A 17,672-nucleotide genomic window follows, 5' to 3' on the forward strand; every position below is an offset into this window, starting at 1 on the left:
TCACTTGCAGTGGCTAGAGGCCCTGGCATACCCATTCTGTCTTCCTCACTATTTGCCTCTTTCTCCTCTGTTTCTCAAATAAATGAATAAAATATTTAAAAATAAAATACACACACACATATATATGTATGTATTCTTAAAAAAAAGAAAGATAAGCCATTGCTAATCAACATTGCAAGTGAATGCAAGGATGGCACACTGTTATAAGAGCAAGACTTCTGCTATTAACAAGATTCTCATTTATCACCAGTCTAACCTATAGGGAGAAGAAAAATTAAGCACGTTGGGAGATTATCAACTCCCTTCTGAGAAATGGGACATGCAACCACAGTAAGCATGCTAGAAACAAGGAAGACAGTCACCTTGTCTGAGAGTCTTTAGTGGGGACCCTTCCTTTGACCCTAAAATGAGTATGTGAGCCCTTTGGTTCATGAAAAATACTCTTTATCTTCTTGCTTTTCTAGAATTTCCTTAGTTTCAGAAAAAGTACCTGTGTCAGGCTTTTGCTCACAGGTGTCCCTTCTCATCCAGAAACATAGAGGAGAAAGGAGGTCTTTAATTCCCACATTTAATACAATTTGTCAGAGTAGCTTTTCCATTGCCTGCTCAGCCCGGATCCAGTGGCATTGGAGGCCCAGTGGCTAAGCCATCCATAAATGGCCTGTCTGGTCCAGCACTACGCTGGCAGTGGAGCTGCCTACCACACAAAAAGCAGGCAGGACCTAATGGATTTGAGTGGGCAGCTTAAGTCCTGGTAAAGTAGATCAGCTCCCTGCATAGCTTCGCTATCAGGAACAAAACCCTGGTTGTTGAATTAATAAGACTGAAGAGGGGCAGACTTTTGCCAACTTTGCAGGACTCAAATCTGAACACTTCCGAACCAGCTCCTCCTCCCTCCCCAGGCTCCGTTTTCTCTCCCAGCTGGTCCCAACCATGACACAAAACAGCTGTCCAGGTACTTAGTGAAAGTGTGAATTGTCCTACAATTAAGATGAGGTTAATGACTGTTTTCTTAGGGCACGAATATTGTTTAAATTCACATTAAGCTCTTTAGCTCAGTCAAGGATATCCTCTCAACTATTTTTACAGCAAGCTTGCCAGTCATATTTTTTTTTCTCTTTTTGCAAACTATCATTACACATTGAAATCAAAGAGAAAACTCATTATTCTTGTCAAGTTCTGCTTGTGTACAGCAGATTGTATCAGAGGTTATTCATGGGTAAGCCTGCATTTAACAGCTAAGAAGCCATTGAGATTTGAATTGAAGTCGTAGAGTTCCAGCTTAAGAACTAGAAATTATAGTGGGAAAGGCACAAGGCTCTCTCCAGAACACATAATTAGGGGTTTGTAGTAATCACTGTGTGATGTGAACAGCACTTTCAGCTATCTGTTACCAGCATTGAGTTCTGTGTGTACCATTCATGAACCACTACACTTAGATATTTCTACTTGAACGACCATTAGATGATTTCTCTGTTTAGGTCTTGTTTAGAATTTTTCCTCTGACTGCATGTTCCTCCTATACCAAGTCTCTTTCCGCAAGCATCTTGTATACATTGAGATCATTCTAAGCAAATTTTACTAATACACTGTGTTCCGTAGCTATGTCAATAAATCAGTACCTTACCAATGACAAGACTGAACATCATGATGGAAAGTTATTAATTATTTGACCAGATAGGATCAATTTGGCATAAAACTTTTATATAAAATTTTATTAAATTAATTAAATTTATTTTAAATTTTATTAAATTAATGGTCAAATGTACTTCTTATAATCATCTTTAAAGAAGAAAAGTCATTTATGCCATCTTGTTTAAAACATTTATATTTTGTGCATTTTTTTTGGTCATTACTAATGTGTACATATATGTGAAGTTGAAATTGCAGTATCCCCATAATTTTCAGGCTTCTCACTTAATTTGATGTTATATGGTCTTTTTATTGAGGAATGTCTAAGTACTAATATTTATTTTCTGGCAGGTACAAAATTGGAACCTAAGATTCCTGGCAGGGTTACCTACAAACTAGGGCTTTTAGTACTCCAAATATCTTCACATGTCTAAAGAGAAGAAAGTCAGGGGGAATGTAGGTCCTCCAAGTATAGCCCTGGGTAGCTGAAACCTTCATCTCCACTGAAGCTGAGCATCTCAATTGAGATGAGGGTGTCAAGCCACCCTAGGTCAATACAAGTGTACATTGGCTTATCTAATGAGCTCTTTTTATTCAGGATCCCTGGTTTATAAACATTCTTCTGAATTAGATATAGTGTCCATTGTTAGTCTGGTGGCAGCAGAATGAGATAATGCACACATATTTTTGTTTCCGTATCAATTAAAACATCTATCATAAATGTATAATATTACAAATTGGTGTCTCAAAACTAATTCGAAGTACCTCATGAGCTGTGATAATTTCTCTCAAAGAACTGATAACTTGGCATTTTATGTTAAACACTAAGCATTTGACTAAATATTCTTTGGATTAAAGGCACATGGCACCATACCTGGGCCATTCTTCTGGATTTAAATGGCAATGAAATTTGGGAGATGGCTGAGCGTGGTGGTGCATTCTTTTAATCCCAGCACTTGGGAGGCTGAGGGAGGAGGATTGCCATGAGTTCTAGGCCACACTGAGACTACACAGTAAACTACACAGGTCAGCCTGGGCTAGAGTAAGACCCTACCTCAGAAAACAAAACAAAACAAAACAAACAAAAAACCCTGGGAGATGGAAAATCGCTCTCTAAATGTACTAAATCACTTCTTTTGAATTGTCTGTCCTCAGGGTCAGATCCTAGAATATGACTTCAGTCTCACCAGAAGGAGCTGTGGTTACATGCATACCCAGGCTCAATGACCCTCACTCATGGAGGGCAGAGCGGAAATATGCACAACTTCCAGAAGTCAATATTGCAATTACTAATGTCACTTGGCTAATATTCAATATTATCAGTATGACTAGTTGTCAAGCATTGGCTATATCCATTTAAAAAATTATGTGTGAATATAGGTTGATACAAATGTGTGTGTAAATGTCTTTATATGTCATATATTCATATATGCATGAATGTATGCAACACATTCTGTTAGCTCAACATACAAATAAGTGAAGAGTTGTCACATATATTTTTCATCCATTGTGGCAGACAGCTTCAGGTTTGCTGAGATGGACTTCCAGACCACGTACTGTCATGGAGGAAGGGATATTTATTGACATTTATGGATCCAGGAGACGGTCCATAATGGCAGAAGAAGCTGACCTGCCTTCACAGGTCCAAGGAGAGAGAGGCGGAGCAGACAGAGAGAGAGAGAGAAGCACAAGTCAAAAGCCAAAAGCCACACAGCACAGCACACTTCAGAAACTCCAACTAGGCACACTTTGCATCACTTTACATTGAAATCGTAAAGCACACCTTAAGATCCTTAAGATCCTATGCCCAGTAACACCACCTCCAGCCAGGTGGCTGCAGATCCAAACTACAAGCTTGCAAAGCACTGAATATATTGTGTGTGGGGGGGCATCTATTCAAACTACCATGCCCATTCTGGCCATCTTCAAAAGTTCCACTAAAATGAGTTGGTGTTGAAAAGTTGTTTCTGTATGCATCATTGTATGAGCATATTCACAGGTGTGATACTTACTAAATTATCCCTCTACTGCTCATGTAACTGCTTATTTTGTAATAATCACATGTAATATATCAGCCAGAAACCCTGTAGGGCACATTCGGAGAGTTGATTTGGCTGGATAATTGTGTGGGATATTTTTTATATATTAGCATATGAAAAAGTAGGCTTCATTATAGTATTTTTCAAGCGATTGTTTTTTCTGCTTCTATTTCCAGCTTCTCCTCAGTGTCTCTCCCCGTTGTGCCCGTCCCCTCTGAGAGTCTCCTTCCAGCTTTCATGCTCCTTGTTTCCTTCTCTCCAGTCATCACTTCTTGTTCCTGCTAACGGTCTCCTCTCCAGTTTCGTATCCCATACCTGTTCTCTCTTGCTCACATGCATACAAACATCTAAGTTTAGGATCTGCATATGAAAAAGAACATGTGATTTTTGTCTTTCTGGGCCTGGGCTACCTCACTTAGTATATTTTTATATCAAGTCAATTTCTAGCAAATTTATGCCAATCCATAAATGGCTAATGCAATAAATAGTTCTCAAAAGAAACATAAATGAGCCAGATATGGTAGCACATGCCTTTAATGCTAGCACTTGGGAGGCAGAGGTAGGAGGATCACCATGAGTTCAAGGCTACCCTGAGACTACTTAGTGAATTCTAGGTCAGCCTATGCTAGAGTGAGACCCTACCTTGAAAAGAGAGAGAGAGAGAGAGAGAGAGAGAGAGAGAGGTAAATGACCAACACATATTTTAAAATATATTCACCATCATTACCCATCAGAAATAGAAACTAAAACCACTTTTAGATTTTACCCTGGTCACAATAGGTATCATCAAGAAAACTGTGTATTTTTTTTGAAAGACAAGGCCATGTTTGTTTTACTAGCTAGTATTTCTATTTATTCTTATCTACAGTGTTTAAAGAGCCTTCTCCCCTTTCTCTGGCACATATTAAACGTCAGACCTTTACATTTCAAATTTTTTATGTGAGACATATGTCTTAAGTTCGTAGCTCACAAAATCCAACTAAATGTAAAACAGGAAATAAAGGTGCTATATTTGTATTCTTGAATGACATTTATTTCAGTTAATGTCTGTTCTTTTTATAAACTAGGTACCTGATAATAATAATAAAAAAAGATATGTGAATTTACAATCAGGCCTAATCTCACTCAAAATAACTTTTATTGATATTTTCACTTTTTCTTTAATTTTTAATAATTTTGTAAGAATTATATATATATTGCATTTCACATCACATTATATTGTTGATGTTGTCACTGCATTTGCCACTTGTGGTAGTTTGGCTATATGCTTCCCCTAGACTCAAGTGTTGCATTAAAATTGAGTTTGTAGCTTCAGTCCCCAGCAGGCAGACTTCTCCCTGGGTGTCTGTCTGTGTGGTGGATTGGAATTCCAGCCCAGTGGTACACAGAGAGGTCTGAACTCTGCATGTCCTGCTTGCTGCTGGGTTCAGTCCATGTTTGCTTGCTGCTTGCATTTGGGTGTTTGCTGGCATTTTGGTAGTCTCTCTCTCTCTCTCTCACTCTCTCTCTTTCTCTTTCTCTCTCTCTGTTTGGATAGATTCAAGGAGGCCAGCTTCTCCTAAAATTAATGGACCTTCCCTTGGATCTCTAAGCTTGAAAGAAATCCCTTCCTCCCCAAAGCTGTGTTTGGGTGGATGATCATCCCAGCGTTGTGGGACTGTCTGTGACACCAGTTGTGTATTTTGAGTTGGAATTTGTTAATACAATAAGAACTTGAAAATTTTGTGACCTTTTAGAATCTGATTGTTTTGTGTACTGAGCATTGGAGCAGAATTATATGGATAGATAAGATTGACCTTTAACTAATAATTATTTGATGGAGTAATTCCAATTCTTTGTTTTCAGTATGGAGCCTTAGAAATAATCTTTCCAATTCCTTTATATTTTCAAAATTATTTATTTATTTATGTGAGCGAAAAAGAGATTAGATAGGCAGAGAGAGAGAGAGAGAGAGAGAATAGGTGTGCCAGGGTCTCTAGCTCCTGCATACAAACTGCAAATGCATGTACCACCTTGTGCATCTGGCTTTATGTGGGTACTGGGAAATTGAACCTGGGTACTCTGGCTTTGCAGGCAAGTGCATTCATTGCAAAGCCATCTCTCTAGCCCTCCTTTAGCCTCCTTCAAGACAAAGTTACTATTCATCTGTGTGTGCGTGCCTATGTGTGCCCCTCCCTGCCCCCATGCTGGAGTGCCAAGGCTTCTCGCCACTGCAAGTGAATGCCAGACAGATATGCCACTTTTTCTGTTTGGCTTTATATGGGTACGAGGGGACTGAAGTCCAGGCTGTAGGCTTTTCAAGCACACACTTATAACTTCTGAGCCATGTCCCCATCACCTCTTTCAGTTTTTGTAAAAGCCACAGTGAGACCTCAGCAACCTCTCACATGGCTAAGTGGGCCAGCTAGCTGCTTGAAGAGCTAAACCATGAATGTCAGCTTCTTCTCACCAGCTAACACGCTTTCCTTCATAGCACCTTGATTTCTGAGCAGTTTAAATTTCTGGAGTGTTGCAGTCAGGCTCACATTGCTGGCAGGAAACACCCGACCACAGCAGCTTGTGGGAAGTAAAGGGTTTATTTTGGCTCACAGACTTGAGGGTAAGTTCCATGATGGCAGGGGAAAACGATGGCATGAGCAGAGGGTGGACATCACCTCCTGGCCAACATCAGGTAGAAAACAGTAACAGGAGAGTGTGCCAAACACTGGCAAGAGGAAGCTGGTTATAACAGCTATAAGCCTGCCCCCAGAAATACACTGCCTCCAGGAAGATTCAATTCCCAAACTGTCATTAGGAGGGGACCTAAGCATTCAGAACACAAAAGTTTATGGGGTACAACATGAATCAAACCACCATATGTAGTAATTTAATAGCTAAACCCAAATTGACTTAACTTCATTCTAGTTTTTTTATGTTCCCATTAAACTATTAGAGAAATAGAATATTCAAGAAAAAAAGAAAATAGAATATTATGTATATCATATGAAAATTTTGATTTCTACTTTTTAACTAAAATCTGTTTACAGCAGATCTTTTACCATCAATATACATTTTTACATGAAAGTTGAATATATTTTTAAGCTTTTAAATGTTTCTATGTGAATATTTCTTGTCTGCTTATCAACTTTTTATCCTTTCACAAATGCCACTGAAAGCCAACTTCAAATGCTAATGTATAATGTGGCTTGAATGATAAAATTACAAAATATGTACATTTGATATTATTAAGCTATAATTGTGTTCTTTCATAAAGGGAAAAATAAATCAAGTCCTTTCCAATCTTAAATATTAGATCATGAAATGGTCATCTAAATAAATTTCCATATACAACTACCTAATAATATTATAATCCAGAAATGTTAATGACTTAAATAAAATAATGTTTATATAAACTATTAATTTTTTAAAAAAATTTTATTTATTTATTTGAGAGTGACAGACACAGAGAGAAAGACAGATCGAGGGAGAGAGAATGGGCGCGCCAGGGCTTCCAGCCTCTGCAAACTAACTCCAGATGCTTGCGCCCCCTTGTGCATCTGGCTAACGTGGGACCTGGGGAACCGAGCCTCGAACCGGGGTCCTTAGGCTTCACAGTCAAGAGTTTAACCGCTAAGCCATCTCTCCAGCCCAAACTATTAATTTTATCTACCAGAAACTTACTACAGTTATAGTGAAAGTGGTAGAATGTATGAAAAAACCCAAACTATTTTGAAGAGAACATAGGAGCTGGGGAGATAGCTTGATAGTTAAGGAGCTTGCTTGCAAAGCCTACTAGCCTGGGGTCATTTACCCAGTTCCCATGTACAGTAATCAGCCTCACATTGCTGGGATGAACTTCCAAACCAGGCACAGCTATGTAGGAAGGGATTTATTGTTGCTTACAGCTAGAGGGGAAGTTCCATAATGGAAGAAGCTGGTCCCCTTTCATGGGTCCATGCCAAGAGAAAAAAAACACCAGCAGCCCCTTTGAGCAGCACACTCCAGGAACCCCAGGCAGAGCTCAAGCACTCTGCATACCTTAGGCTGGAATTTAGCTCCTCCAGCTAAGTTACAAGCTTGATTTAAACTCCAGATTCTATTGGGGGGACATCCATTCAAAGTGCCACATTCTGCCCCTGGTCTTCAATAGATTCATAACCATCTCGTGTTGTACATTGTGTTGTCCAAATTCAAAGGTTGCCCACAGTCTTTACCAACTTAAGATAGTCCTAAAGTCCCAAGTCTCCTCTGAGATTTAAGACTGTCTCTTAGCTGTGAGTCCTGTAAAACCAAATCAAGTTACATGTTTTCAACATATAAAGACAAAGAGTAAGCATGTTCAGCTGCTAGAAGGCATAGCAAGGAAAGACCGGAACAATGCAAACTCAGTAACCATCAAGCAATCATTAGACATCCTCAGTTCAAGTCTAATATCTAAACCAGTGACTGCCAGTCACCATTTTTCCAAGTCTGCCCCTCCAGCTGGGCTGAATAGCCAGGGTAAACTCCATGCCAGGCCAACAGCTCTCCATGGTAGCCCTTGCATAGTCCTGGTAGAACCAAAACTTCTTCAGGCCTCCTTACAAACCATGATCCCTCATCTAGTGGCCTTACCAGTCTCTTCATCAGGGTCAACATGCCCTGCCTCTTGCCGTGTCTCAGTAGGTACACCTGGAATCGTGTGCACGTCATGACCCACTCCATGTATTTTTCATGACTCAGAAACCAATACCACGTGTGCAGAACACATCAGTGTTTTAGTTCAGGGCTGAATTAACTCAATGACTTTGAAGAACAGTTTTCTTCTTTATAAAGGAGTTTGCATTTTCACCATTCAAGTCTTTCCTGTGTGGAATCACTTCAGGCATTCTCTCTATTCTTTTAAGGTAAGGTAGTTGGGACATCGTCCTTAAGATCGCTAACGTATTTAACCGTAACAGCTTCAGTAACCAAAAACCAACCTATGCCAATAAATTTTAAACTTGTTTGAGTTTTTCCATCTTTAAATCTTAAATTTCTCAGTCCCATATCTTTAGACAAGCACATCATCCCATTACAAATTTAACCTTGGTTAAACTCTGAGCATATGCAGCAGAATGCAGCCAGCCCTTACACCAGTAGCCAAGTTCCAACAAGGTTCTCTGCAATCTTTCCCTCCCCTTAGACAGCTCATAAGCAAAGACTCCAAATACAATTCTCTCTGCACTTAGCCAATTTAAATTTTCACAAGAATAGTCAAAAATACTTGGCTAACCACACTTTGGAAAGCATCTTCAGTTGCAAGTACAAAGACCATGCCACTCCTCCGAAACAAAAGCTCCAAAAGACCCAAATCCATACGGTCAGATTTATCACACAGGGACAGTTCACTCTCTGGTACAAGTTCTCTAGTAGTTCAGCCTCATTTTGCTGGGAAGAACTTCCAAACCAGGCACAACTATGCACAAAGGGATTTTTATTGAAGCTTACAGCTAGAGAGATATTCCTCAGTGGTGAAAGAAGCTGGCCCCTTTCACAGGCCCATACAGAGAGAAAAGCTACCACCATCAGAACAATCAAGTATATGCCAATAAACCCAGGCAAAGCTCAAACTTGGCATATCCTAGGCAGGAAGTCAGATCTATGCCCAGTAACACCTCCTCCAGCCAAGTTACACACTTGAATAAAACTCCTGAATCAGTTGGGGGACATCCATTCAAATTACCACACCATGTAAATTCAGATGCACAATGTGTCATATGCATCTGGAGTTCATTTGCAATGGCAAGAGCCCTGCTTTGCCCATTTTCTCTCCTTCCCTCCCTCCTTCTATCTGTCTCATAAATAAACAATTCTAAAACACCTAGAAATAAACCAGAGAACAACCAAGTTTTGTGTTCCCAGAGAAAGATAAGGAGATGACCCAATAATATCTTGAGTTTTATTTTCTCATAAAATATTATTGACAAAAATTGATTTACTTTAGCCATTAGAAAGTTCTCAATTTATATTGAGGTACATGCCTATGACAACTACTCAAATGTTAATTTTCTGTGAATATATTTAAGTAGTCATTTCATGTGTTCTTGGTAAGCACTACTTTTTATACTCAATTATAGTGAAATGTACACTTGGGAATCTCAATATTTAATTTTTGCTTTGCTCATATGTATCTACTGAACTGATTTAAACTAACTCAGGTTCTGTGATGACTCTGGTGCTCACGTGAGTATGTCCCTTTGACTCATATGTGTAGTAAAATCATTAAGGACAAAATTCAAATTATTTATTAAAATATAGCTCAGGAGGTTATCCCATGTGTAGGTTGAAATGCAAATACCTATTTGAATTTAACTTGGCAATTAATTTAAATAATGTTTTTAAATTTTTCTATATGTCCAATTTTTAATAGTTGATTTTTCTATAGATCTTCAAAATATATAAAGAATTACATATGTTTCAAGTAAATGCAATGGGCATGCTTGCCTCCTGTTGGCTTGTTTGCTGTCTCTGTTACCAAGTTTGTATGTGGATAACAACACATGCAAAAAAAAAAAAAAAAAAACATTGTTTGAAGTTTCAGTCATTCTTCATCCTCTTTGAAGAATATTCCACATATTATATCTGAAACATACATTTGTCTGATGTATCTCTTTTTAAAATTTTTTTTTGGTTTATTTTTACTTATTTATTTGAGAGTGACAGACAGAGAGAGAAAGAGGCAGAGAGAAAGAAAGAGAACGGGCATGCCAGGGCTTCCAGCCATTGCAAACGAACTCCAGACGCATGCGCCCCCTTTTGCATCTGGCTAACGTGGATCCTGGGTAATCGAGCCTCGAACCAGGGTCCTTAGGCTTCACAGGCAAGCGCTTGACTGCTAAGCCATCTCTCCAGCCCTAATGTATCTCTTTAACTTGGAATATAGGGCTAATTTAAAGTTCTAACATCTCTTGGATTACCTATGAAATGATTATATTTTCTTTCTCCCTCATGTTTCATTGTCTGTCCTTTCCATGAAAACCCTAATAATTGTACTTCAAAGGAATATGGAATTGTGGAGAAACCCAATTTGTGATATTCCATCATCATTTTTTTCTGAATTGTTGCTTTTAACTTGCTAGTTCTAAAATCTACTTTATGCTCCAGCCTTGGTTTTTATTAGCAAAAGTCATAGGAAATATCAGTCAGTATATTTTAAAGATAGTAGAATTCAATATTATTTTTGTTAAGCTTTAGTTTCATATGAGTACGCCTGTGTATAAGTGAATCCTGGCTATATGAAAACAATAGACTTATTTACAAATTATCATGAAAAACCAATATAATAATGAAGTAATAGGGATCATCTTTGTCTTCCCATGGCACTAAGTACCTTCATAGAATCATATCTGAACTTTCTTGGAATACTTTGTTCAAAGCAGGTAACCACACACCCTAAATAAAAACCAAGAGGACCTGTCTTTCCATCCTCACTGTAAGTTCACCCCACATGGTTGTCTTGAACACTTGGGAGCAGCTTCAATTCTAAGAGTGCAGACAGGGTGCTCTGTGCTATGAGGAGACAGAGCGGGAGAGGCAGCAGCCAGTGTCTCGGGAGTGCCCTGACTGTCCTCTCTGGTTCTGAAATATCATATTATGAATAAACACAGTACAGCTTTGCAAAACTCTTTTTTAAAAATTTTTTTGTTAATTTTTATTTATTTATTTGAAAATGATAGACCGAGAAAGAGGCAAATAGAGAGAGAGAGAGAGAGGAAGAATAGGCACACCAGGGCCTCTGGCCACTGGAAACGTACTCCAGATGTGTGTGCGCCCCCTTGTGCATCTGACATACGTGGGTCCTGGGGAATTGAGCCTCGAACCGGGATCCTTAGGCTTCACAGGCAACCGCTTACCTTCTAAGCCATCTCTCCAGTCCCCAAATGCTTATATTTTAAACTTCTTGAACTGAATTATGGTTGCTCCATAAATAAAGGGAGAATTAAGGGTGGGAGATCTATTTTTAAATATACCCTCTTTCTCACAATGCTTGTGTCATTATTTGTTTGCTAAACCCTGTGTCTCATAGTTTATCACTATATTATATATTTATTTTTTATATTTTTTATATATTTATATTTATTATATATTTAATTTATCAAATCTTCAAAAATTTTGTTGCTTTTTAGGAAGCCTTCTAGAACTAAATGGCCCAAAGTACCATCTTAAATATATAAGCTGGAATGATAACAGATAAAGGTGCTTGCTTACAAATCCCAACATCCTGGGTTTGATTTCCCCAGTACCCACAAAATGCACAAGTGGTGCATGTGACTCAAGTTTGTTTGCAAGGGCAGGAGGCCCTGGTGCCCCCATATTTACTCTCTCTTTGTCTGTCTCTTTCTCTCTGACCATCTCTCTCTCTCTCTCTCTCAAGTAAATAAACAAAAAATTGTCTCCAACCAAGAGGCAAGAAGCATATATTAAAGATATTAAGTATAGTTATAATAGGATATTAAAAGGGGAATGGGACTGCCATGTTTTGTCCATACAACAAAGATACTAATATATGTATATGTATATATATATATATATACACATATATATATATACATATATATATACATATATATATATACATATATATATATATATATATATATATATATATGTAATGTCACTATACTCATACAGGGGATACTTTGCTTCCCATGTAAACAGATGGTATGTAAAAGGACACATTTCTCTTTTGTCTTTAAGACACATTTTTCCCCTCATTATGTTATAACTTACATTGAAGCTACAACGAATCAGAAGCAACCGTTTATTCATTTCTTAGGCATGCTGAACAACACTATACACAAAATAAGTTTTAATGCATTCAGTTTGCATTCTGTTTAAGTTATATTCCTCATTATTATATACTTTACCAAATGATTTTTCTAATGAGTTTTTATGCAACCTATGTGTTTCTAAATGAGAGTTTTTTGTATACCCTTGCACAAAAGTGAACAGTAGAAATAAACACCTTGTTCTTTTCCTTCCACCATCAGAAACCCAAACCACCCTTACCATGCAGAAGACCAAGGCAGTGATGCCTTGGAGGGCTTTTCCCCATGGGAGCTTTGTCTACGGTTGAGAGTTCAAAGTTCCTCATAATGGCTTGAGCACCTGGGCAGTCTCTGTCAGGATTTCATGCCCTTCTCCCTCAGAGAGACAGATCTCATTATGCAGCCCAACTCCATTAGTGCCCTTAAGCTGAAATAGAAAAAGTCCTGGACACCACAATGTACGAGCCAGAGGCCTGGCATCTTTATTCAGATACATGTCTTCACATGGGAAAGGCCTTGGGTTTCCTGGGCACAAGCATACCACCCTACTCACACCCCCCTCTTACTAACCTGATTTCTGTGCATCACGTCTGTCTGGTTCTGAGTCTACTCCCAGGCCCTGAGCCTGACATTAGACATTTTTTTACTCATTTATTTTCATTCTCATTCTTTCTCTCTCTCCGTCTCCCTCTCCTCTGTCTCTTCTGTATTATGATTTAGACCTAGAAAATAAATTCCGGGTAATATGGTAATAGGTCTTTGAGTTACTCAATGTTTCTATCATATTTGTATGTTTATAAATCACTTTCTGGGTATAGAATCCAGGTAAACAGTTTTACAGCCTCACAGTATGCATGCCAATTGTAGGAATGTGTTTTCATTCTTTCTTTCTGTTTTTTTTTTTCATAAATCCACATGTCTCTGTAACCCTGAAATATTTCTACATAAATGAATTCCTGCCCATTTAATTCTTAGATGTAAGATTCCTGTATAATTACAAAGCAATAGCTATTTCTCTGCAGTACTTGACAAGAGGCAAGGAAACTATTGATTTGAATAAATAAGCTGGCTTAAACAGAGGCAAAGTGAGTTCACCTGAGTCTGTCACCAAAGGGAAACACTGACATCCATGTGGTGCTTGGTTTGATCCGGACGGTGGTGTGTTTTGTTTATCATGCAGAACTTGCTCTTAGGCGCGAATATTGTTATACCCAGATTATGGACAAGGAAACCCAGACCACGGAAGTCAATAAATAGTGACAATACAGCCAGGCATGACAAAGTTGGGCTTGACATAGGAAATCAATTGTGACCAACCAAAATTATCAAGCCAGTCAAATATGGAGACACAAGGCCTTTAATTGGTTTGCAGATGTATACTGACTTTGCAATCAAACACTAACCAGGGACAGTTAGACTTGATTCCAGAGATGTCATTTTTTTTTTAATGTATGTCTGCATTTATGTAAGGCTGAGCTGCTAAAAGTTGACACATACTATATTGTTTGTGTAAACACTTTGGTTTTCATCAAAGCCAAATGTGACCATATTAGCTACAATCTGTTTTATTTCTTAGTGACACAATTTCATACATTTATTAATTCCATTTGGAAGTCCCAGACACTGGGATGCAAGAAGGAATGGGAACTGACTGGCTGCAAGGACTTCACTATCTAGCAGACAAGAGAGAAAAGGTGGCGTTCGGTCTACACCGTGTGTGTCAGGGTCTGCACTAAATGAACATTCAGTGCACAAAGTATGATTTAAAGGGGGGCCATGGGGATTCCGTGGAGTGAAGCTCCATGTATCAGCAGGTTCTCCATTCAAGGTCAAGAAAGTACAAGCTGTGCGGAGTCTTAGCAGAACTGAAAAATGTTTGTTATTCTCAATCTGTGACAAACCACGGGTTGCTTGATTCCTGTATGTCCACCGTGGTTGTGAGTCAGCTGTTCAACTCAAGCTCAGTCAGCTGAGATGGCAGGATCTTTGGAGAAGCTGGCGACTTCCCCGTGCGCTCTGCGCGCCACCCAAGGCGCACCGTCTTCCCCGTTCCCAGCCCTCGGCTATGCGGACATCAACCCGTTGCAAATTAGCTTGTTATCCACACACGAAACTTACGTATTCTCCTGTGTCCGCAACAGGTACCATTTCTGTCAACACGCTGCGCACGCCCTACACTGCTCCGGGTGAGAGCGAGATCTTGGACCTGGACGACGAGCTGTACCTGGGGGGATTGCCGGAAAACAAGGCCGGCCTGGTCTTCCCCACCGAGGTGTGGACTGCCCTGCTCAACTATGGCTACGTGGGCTGCGTCCGGGACCTGTTCATCGACGGCCAGAGCAAAGACATCCGGCAAATGGCCGAAGCGCAGAGCACCGCCGGCGTGAAGCCCTCGTGCTCGCGGGAGGCCGCAAAACCGTGCCTTAGCAATCCCTGCAAGAACAACGGCCTGTGCAGGGACGGCTGGAACAGATACGTCTGCGACTGCTCGGGAACCGGCTACCTCGGCAGATCCTGCGAGAGAGGTAGGATTTCCCGCGCCCAGCAAGCGACTCCCCTAGAGGAAAAGGAATCTTGAACGCCAACCTCAAACGTGAACCCCAGTGAGGTAACTTGTACTGAGCCCCCACCCCAGGCGGTCCATGGCTAACTGGTGAGGATTTAGTGGGCTTGGGAAAGGGCCTGGCTGTGGGGAAGCTGGCTCCTCCCTTCAAGGATGCAAATGTGGGTCCTGTCCTCAGAAACCCCTTGGGGAATAGCCTGAGATGCATGACAGATAACTGATATTTCTGGCCCAGTTTTTAACTGCAAGACATTAGTCTCCCCAAGCTCTCCCCCCAAAATAAAACCTGACTGCCGCTGCCACGACGCATATCCCACAACCCCGTGGGGACTACCTCCAGAGCATCCCCAGGGGGATAAGGGCAGGGACCCCGGAAAAGAGGGTGCCAACACATGATGCGTCCCTACAAAATACGTTGTTAATAATAAATAAATAAATGAATCTGAGAATCCCCCCCCCCAAGAAAAGACGTGAGAGAGTAAAAAAGACGAGGTTTACTACGCCTATAGTGCTAGAATCTATGTTATGAAATGACATTCAAGTAGGGTAAGACTAAATTGTACCTTCTCTGACACTCGGTGGTGAATCTCAGGTATCCTCATTTCCCTCGGTCAGTTTATCCAAGATGCAAAACTACTCTATGAAAAGTGAGTGAAATTCCAATCACCTGTCACTTATAGCTTCATCCCAAATTGATTTACATGTGTAATTTTAAGGTTTATGTGGTACATGCTGCATCCCTGACGAGGAGCTTCTCTTTGCTCCACTAGGAGGAAAGCAGGCTTCACTGTTTTCCTTTTCCTCTCCCCTTTAAACGAGAGGGGTATCTGTTAAAGAAAGTTTGAGGGTGATGGCTTTTAACAGTACATCTGAAGACCAGGCTAATAGAAGGAACCGCAGAACAAGCAGTTCCAAACACGTCTTTCCATCGATCCAATGTTTCAGATAAATGCTTTAATCACTACACTCATTGTCACTTATTTTCTACAATGGAACTAAAAATCAATATGAAAAGGCTATTGATGAGGTGCCCCATTGTTCTCATACGGTACAAATAATATTGCTCTCTTAGGTATTTAGCCTAAAAGGTATCTGACACCTTTTTATAAAGTGGTGTATGATTCATTATTTTTCTTTAATCCTGAAGGATTTTACTTCATTTAAACTAAAACATCAAAAGTAAAGAGTAGTTATCCTGTAAAAGTCAAACTGATAACTTTGATTCTTTATCCTTTTTAAGTGCATACTCTTATCAGTTATATCAACATGAATGAATATTGCTAATAACACATTGACAGGATGACGATTGAATTAGCTAACAAAACTCTTGTTCTCTTGTGTTATGCAATTACATCAGTAATAGATGGCTCTATGGCACATAAATAAAGCCATTCTCATTACAATTATACTACATTGAAATTCCTGTGAATTGTCATTAGAGCTTACCTGTTTCTGCATAGTTTGGTTTCTGTGGGTACTGTTTATAAATTTCCTTTTTGCCTTTCCCTCCCTAATTAGTTTATATAGATTGGCATTGGAAAATTGCTAAAAGAGGAAAAAATTAAAAACATAAAAAGCTAACAAGTTATAATAAATAGACTTAGTAATATGAGATTAAAAGACATGCTTGATTTAAATTTTTGTTTTAATTTTAATCACTCAGAAACCTGCCAATGATCCTGATGCCTCCTGGTTAAGTGAGGCTGGAAAAAGTGTATAGCTCAACTGTCATCTGAATTAGAAAAGCCTTCAGTTAAATATGCATGGTGTACCACCCTGTGGCGATATTCTGCTACTACATATGGCAAAAAAATTAAAACTAAAACTTGGAGAGCTTTCTGAGGCAGAAAGAAGGAAAGGGAATATTTATGTATTGCAATAATTAGGAGGGGTGGCAAGCATTGGCAGATTTACAAAGGAGAATTTAGTAGAAACCATCCCACTGTGATTTAGCAGACATTTTTATTTTATGGGTTGCTAAAATTTCTGCTGATTTCTTTGGCTCAAGGATGGTTGTTTCTTGGTGACAAAATTGTCATTTTCATGTGGTCCTTGTTTGGGGGCTACAGTGGCACATTGTGAGAGATTTTTTCTTTGGGGGATTAATTTTGTTACTCATGTTATGGAGCCTTCTGAAAGCAAGGGGGATATAGGCTTGCTCCAGGCCACAGAATTTGGCTTCTGTCCACATCTCTGCTCTGCCCTACTTTGGCAATCACAGGATCATGAGTTTCTGATTCAAAGAAAGTGTTTTTCTCCAGACACATTGATCTCTGATCACATTAGCCTGTTGATCTTTCAGGAATGGATTGACAACTGTCACGATAAAAATATATAAAAGTAAAGAAGAAAGCACATGAAGTTTCTGTTTTATTGTTGAAAGTAATTGAAAAGATGACTCAAGTCTCTGGATAGTGTTTCATGGAGAGTGATGTTATATTTATAGGAAATATTCACCCTGGGACAAGGAAGCAAAGAAATTTATAAGAAAACAATCTTTACCAATTTGGACAGATATGAAAAATTATATTCTGTTCTTTGAGTATTGATCTTAAAGAATAGAATAAAGTAGTGGTAATGTCCCTAAAGAGGAATTAAATTTGGCACCGTCTTTCTACCTTATTTAAATTTTGTTTTGTTTTGTGTTGCTTTTGAGGTAGGGTCTTATTC

The 17,672-nt window shown here is 39.3% G+C and overlaps 1 protein-coding gene across 1 annotated transcript in view; it reads left to right on the plus strand.

Annotated features, from left to right (window-relative positions):
* LOC101599863 (neurexin-1) overlaps nt 1-17,672 on the plus strand; it is a 545,566-nt gene that overhangs the window by 480,447 nt on the left and 47,447 nt on the right. The window contains exon 10 of the mRNA XM_045137280.1: nt 14,581-14,964. Coding sequence (XP_044993215.1) covers nt 14,581-14,964 — 384 coding nt within the window. The remainder of the gene's footprint in view (nt 1-14,580; nt 14,965-17,672) is intronic.

This window comes from Jaculus jaculus, chromosome 18 (genome assembly GCF_020740685.1).
Source record: "Jaculus jaculus isolate mJacJac1 chromosome 18, mJacJac1.mat.Y.cur, whole genome shotgun sequence".
Taxonomy (NCBI): domain Eukaryota; kingdom Metazoa; phylum Chordata; class Mammalia; order Rodentia; family Dipodidae; genus Jaculus; species Jaculus jaculus.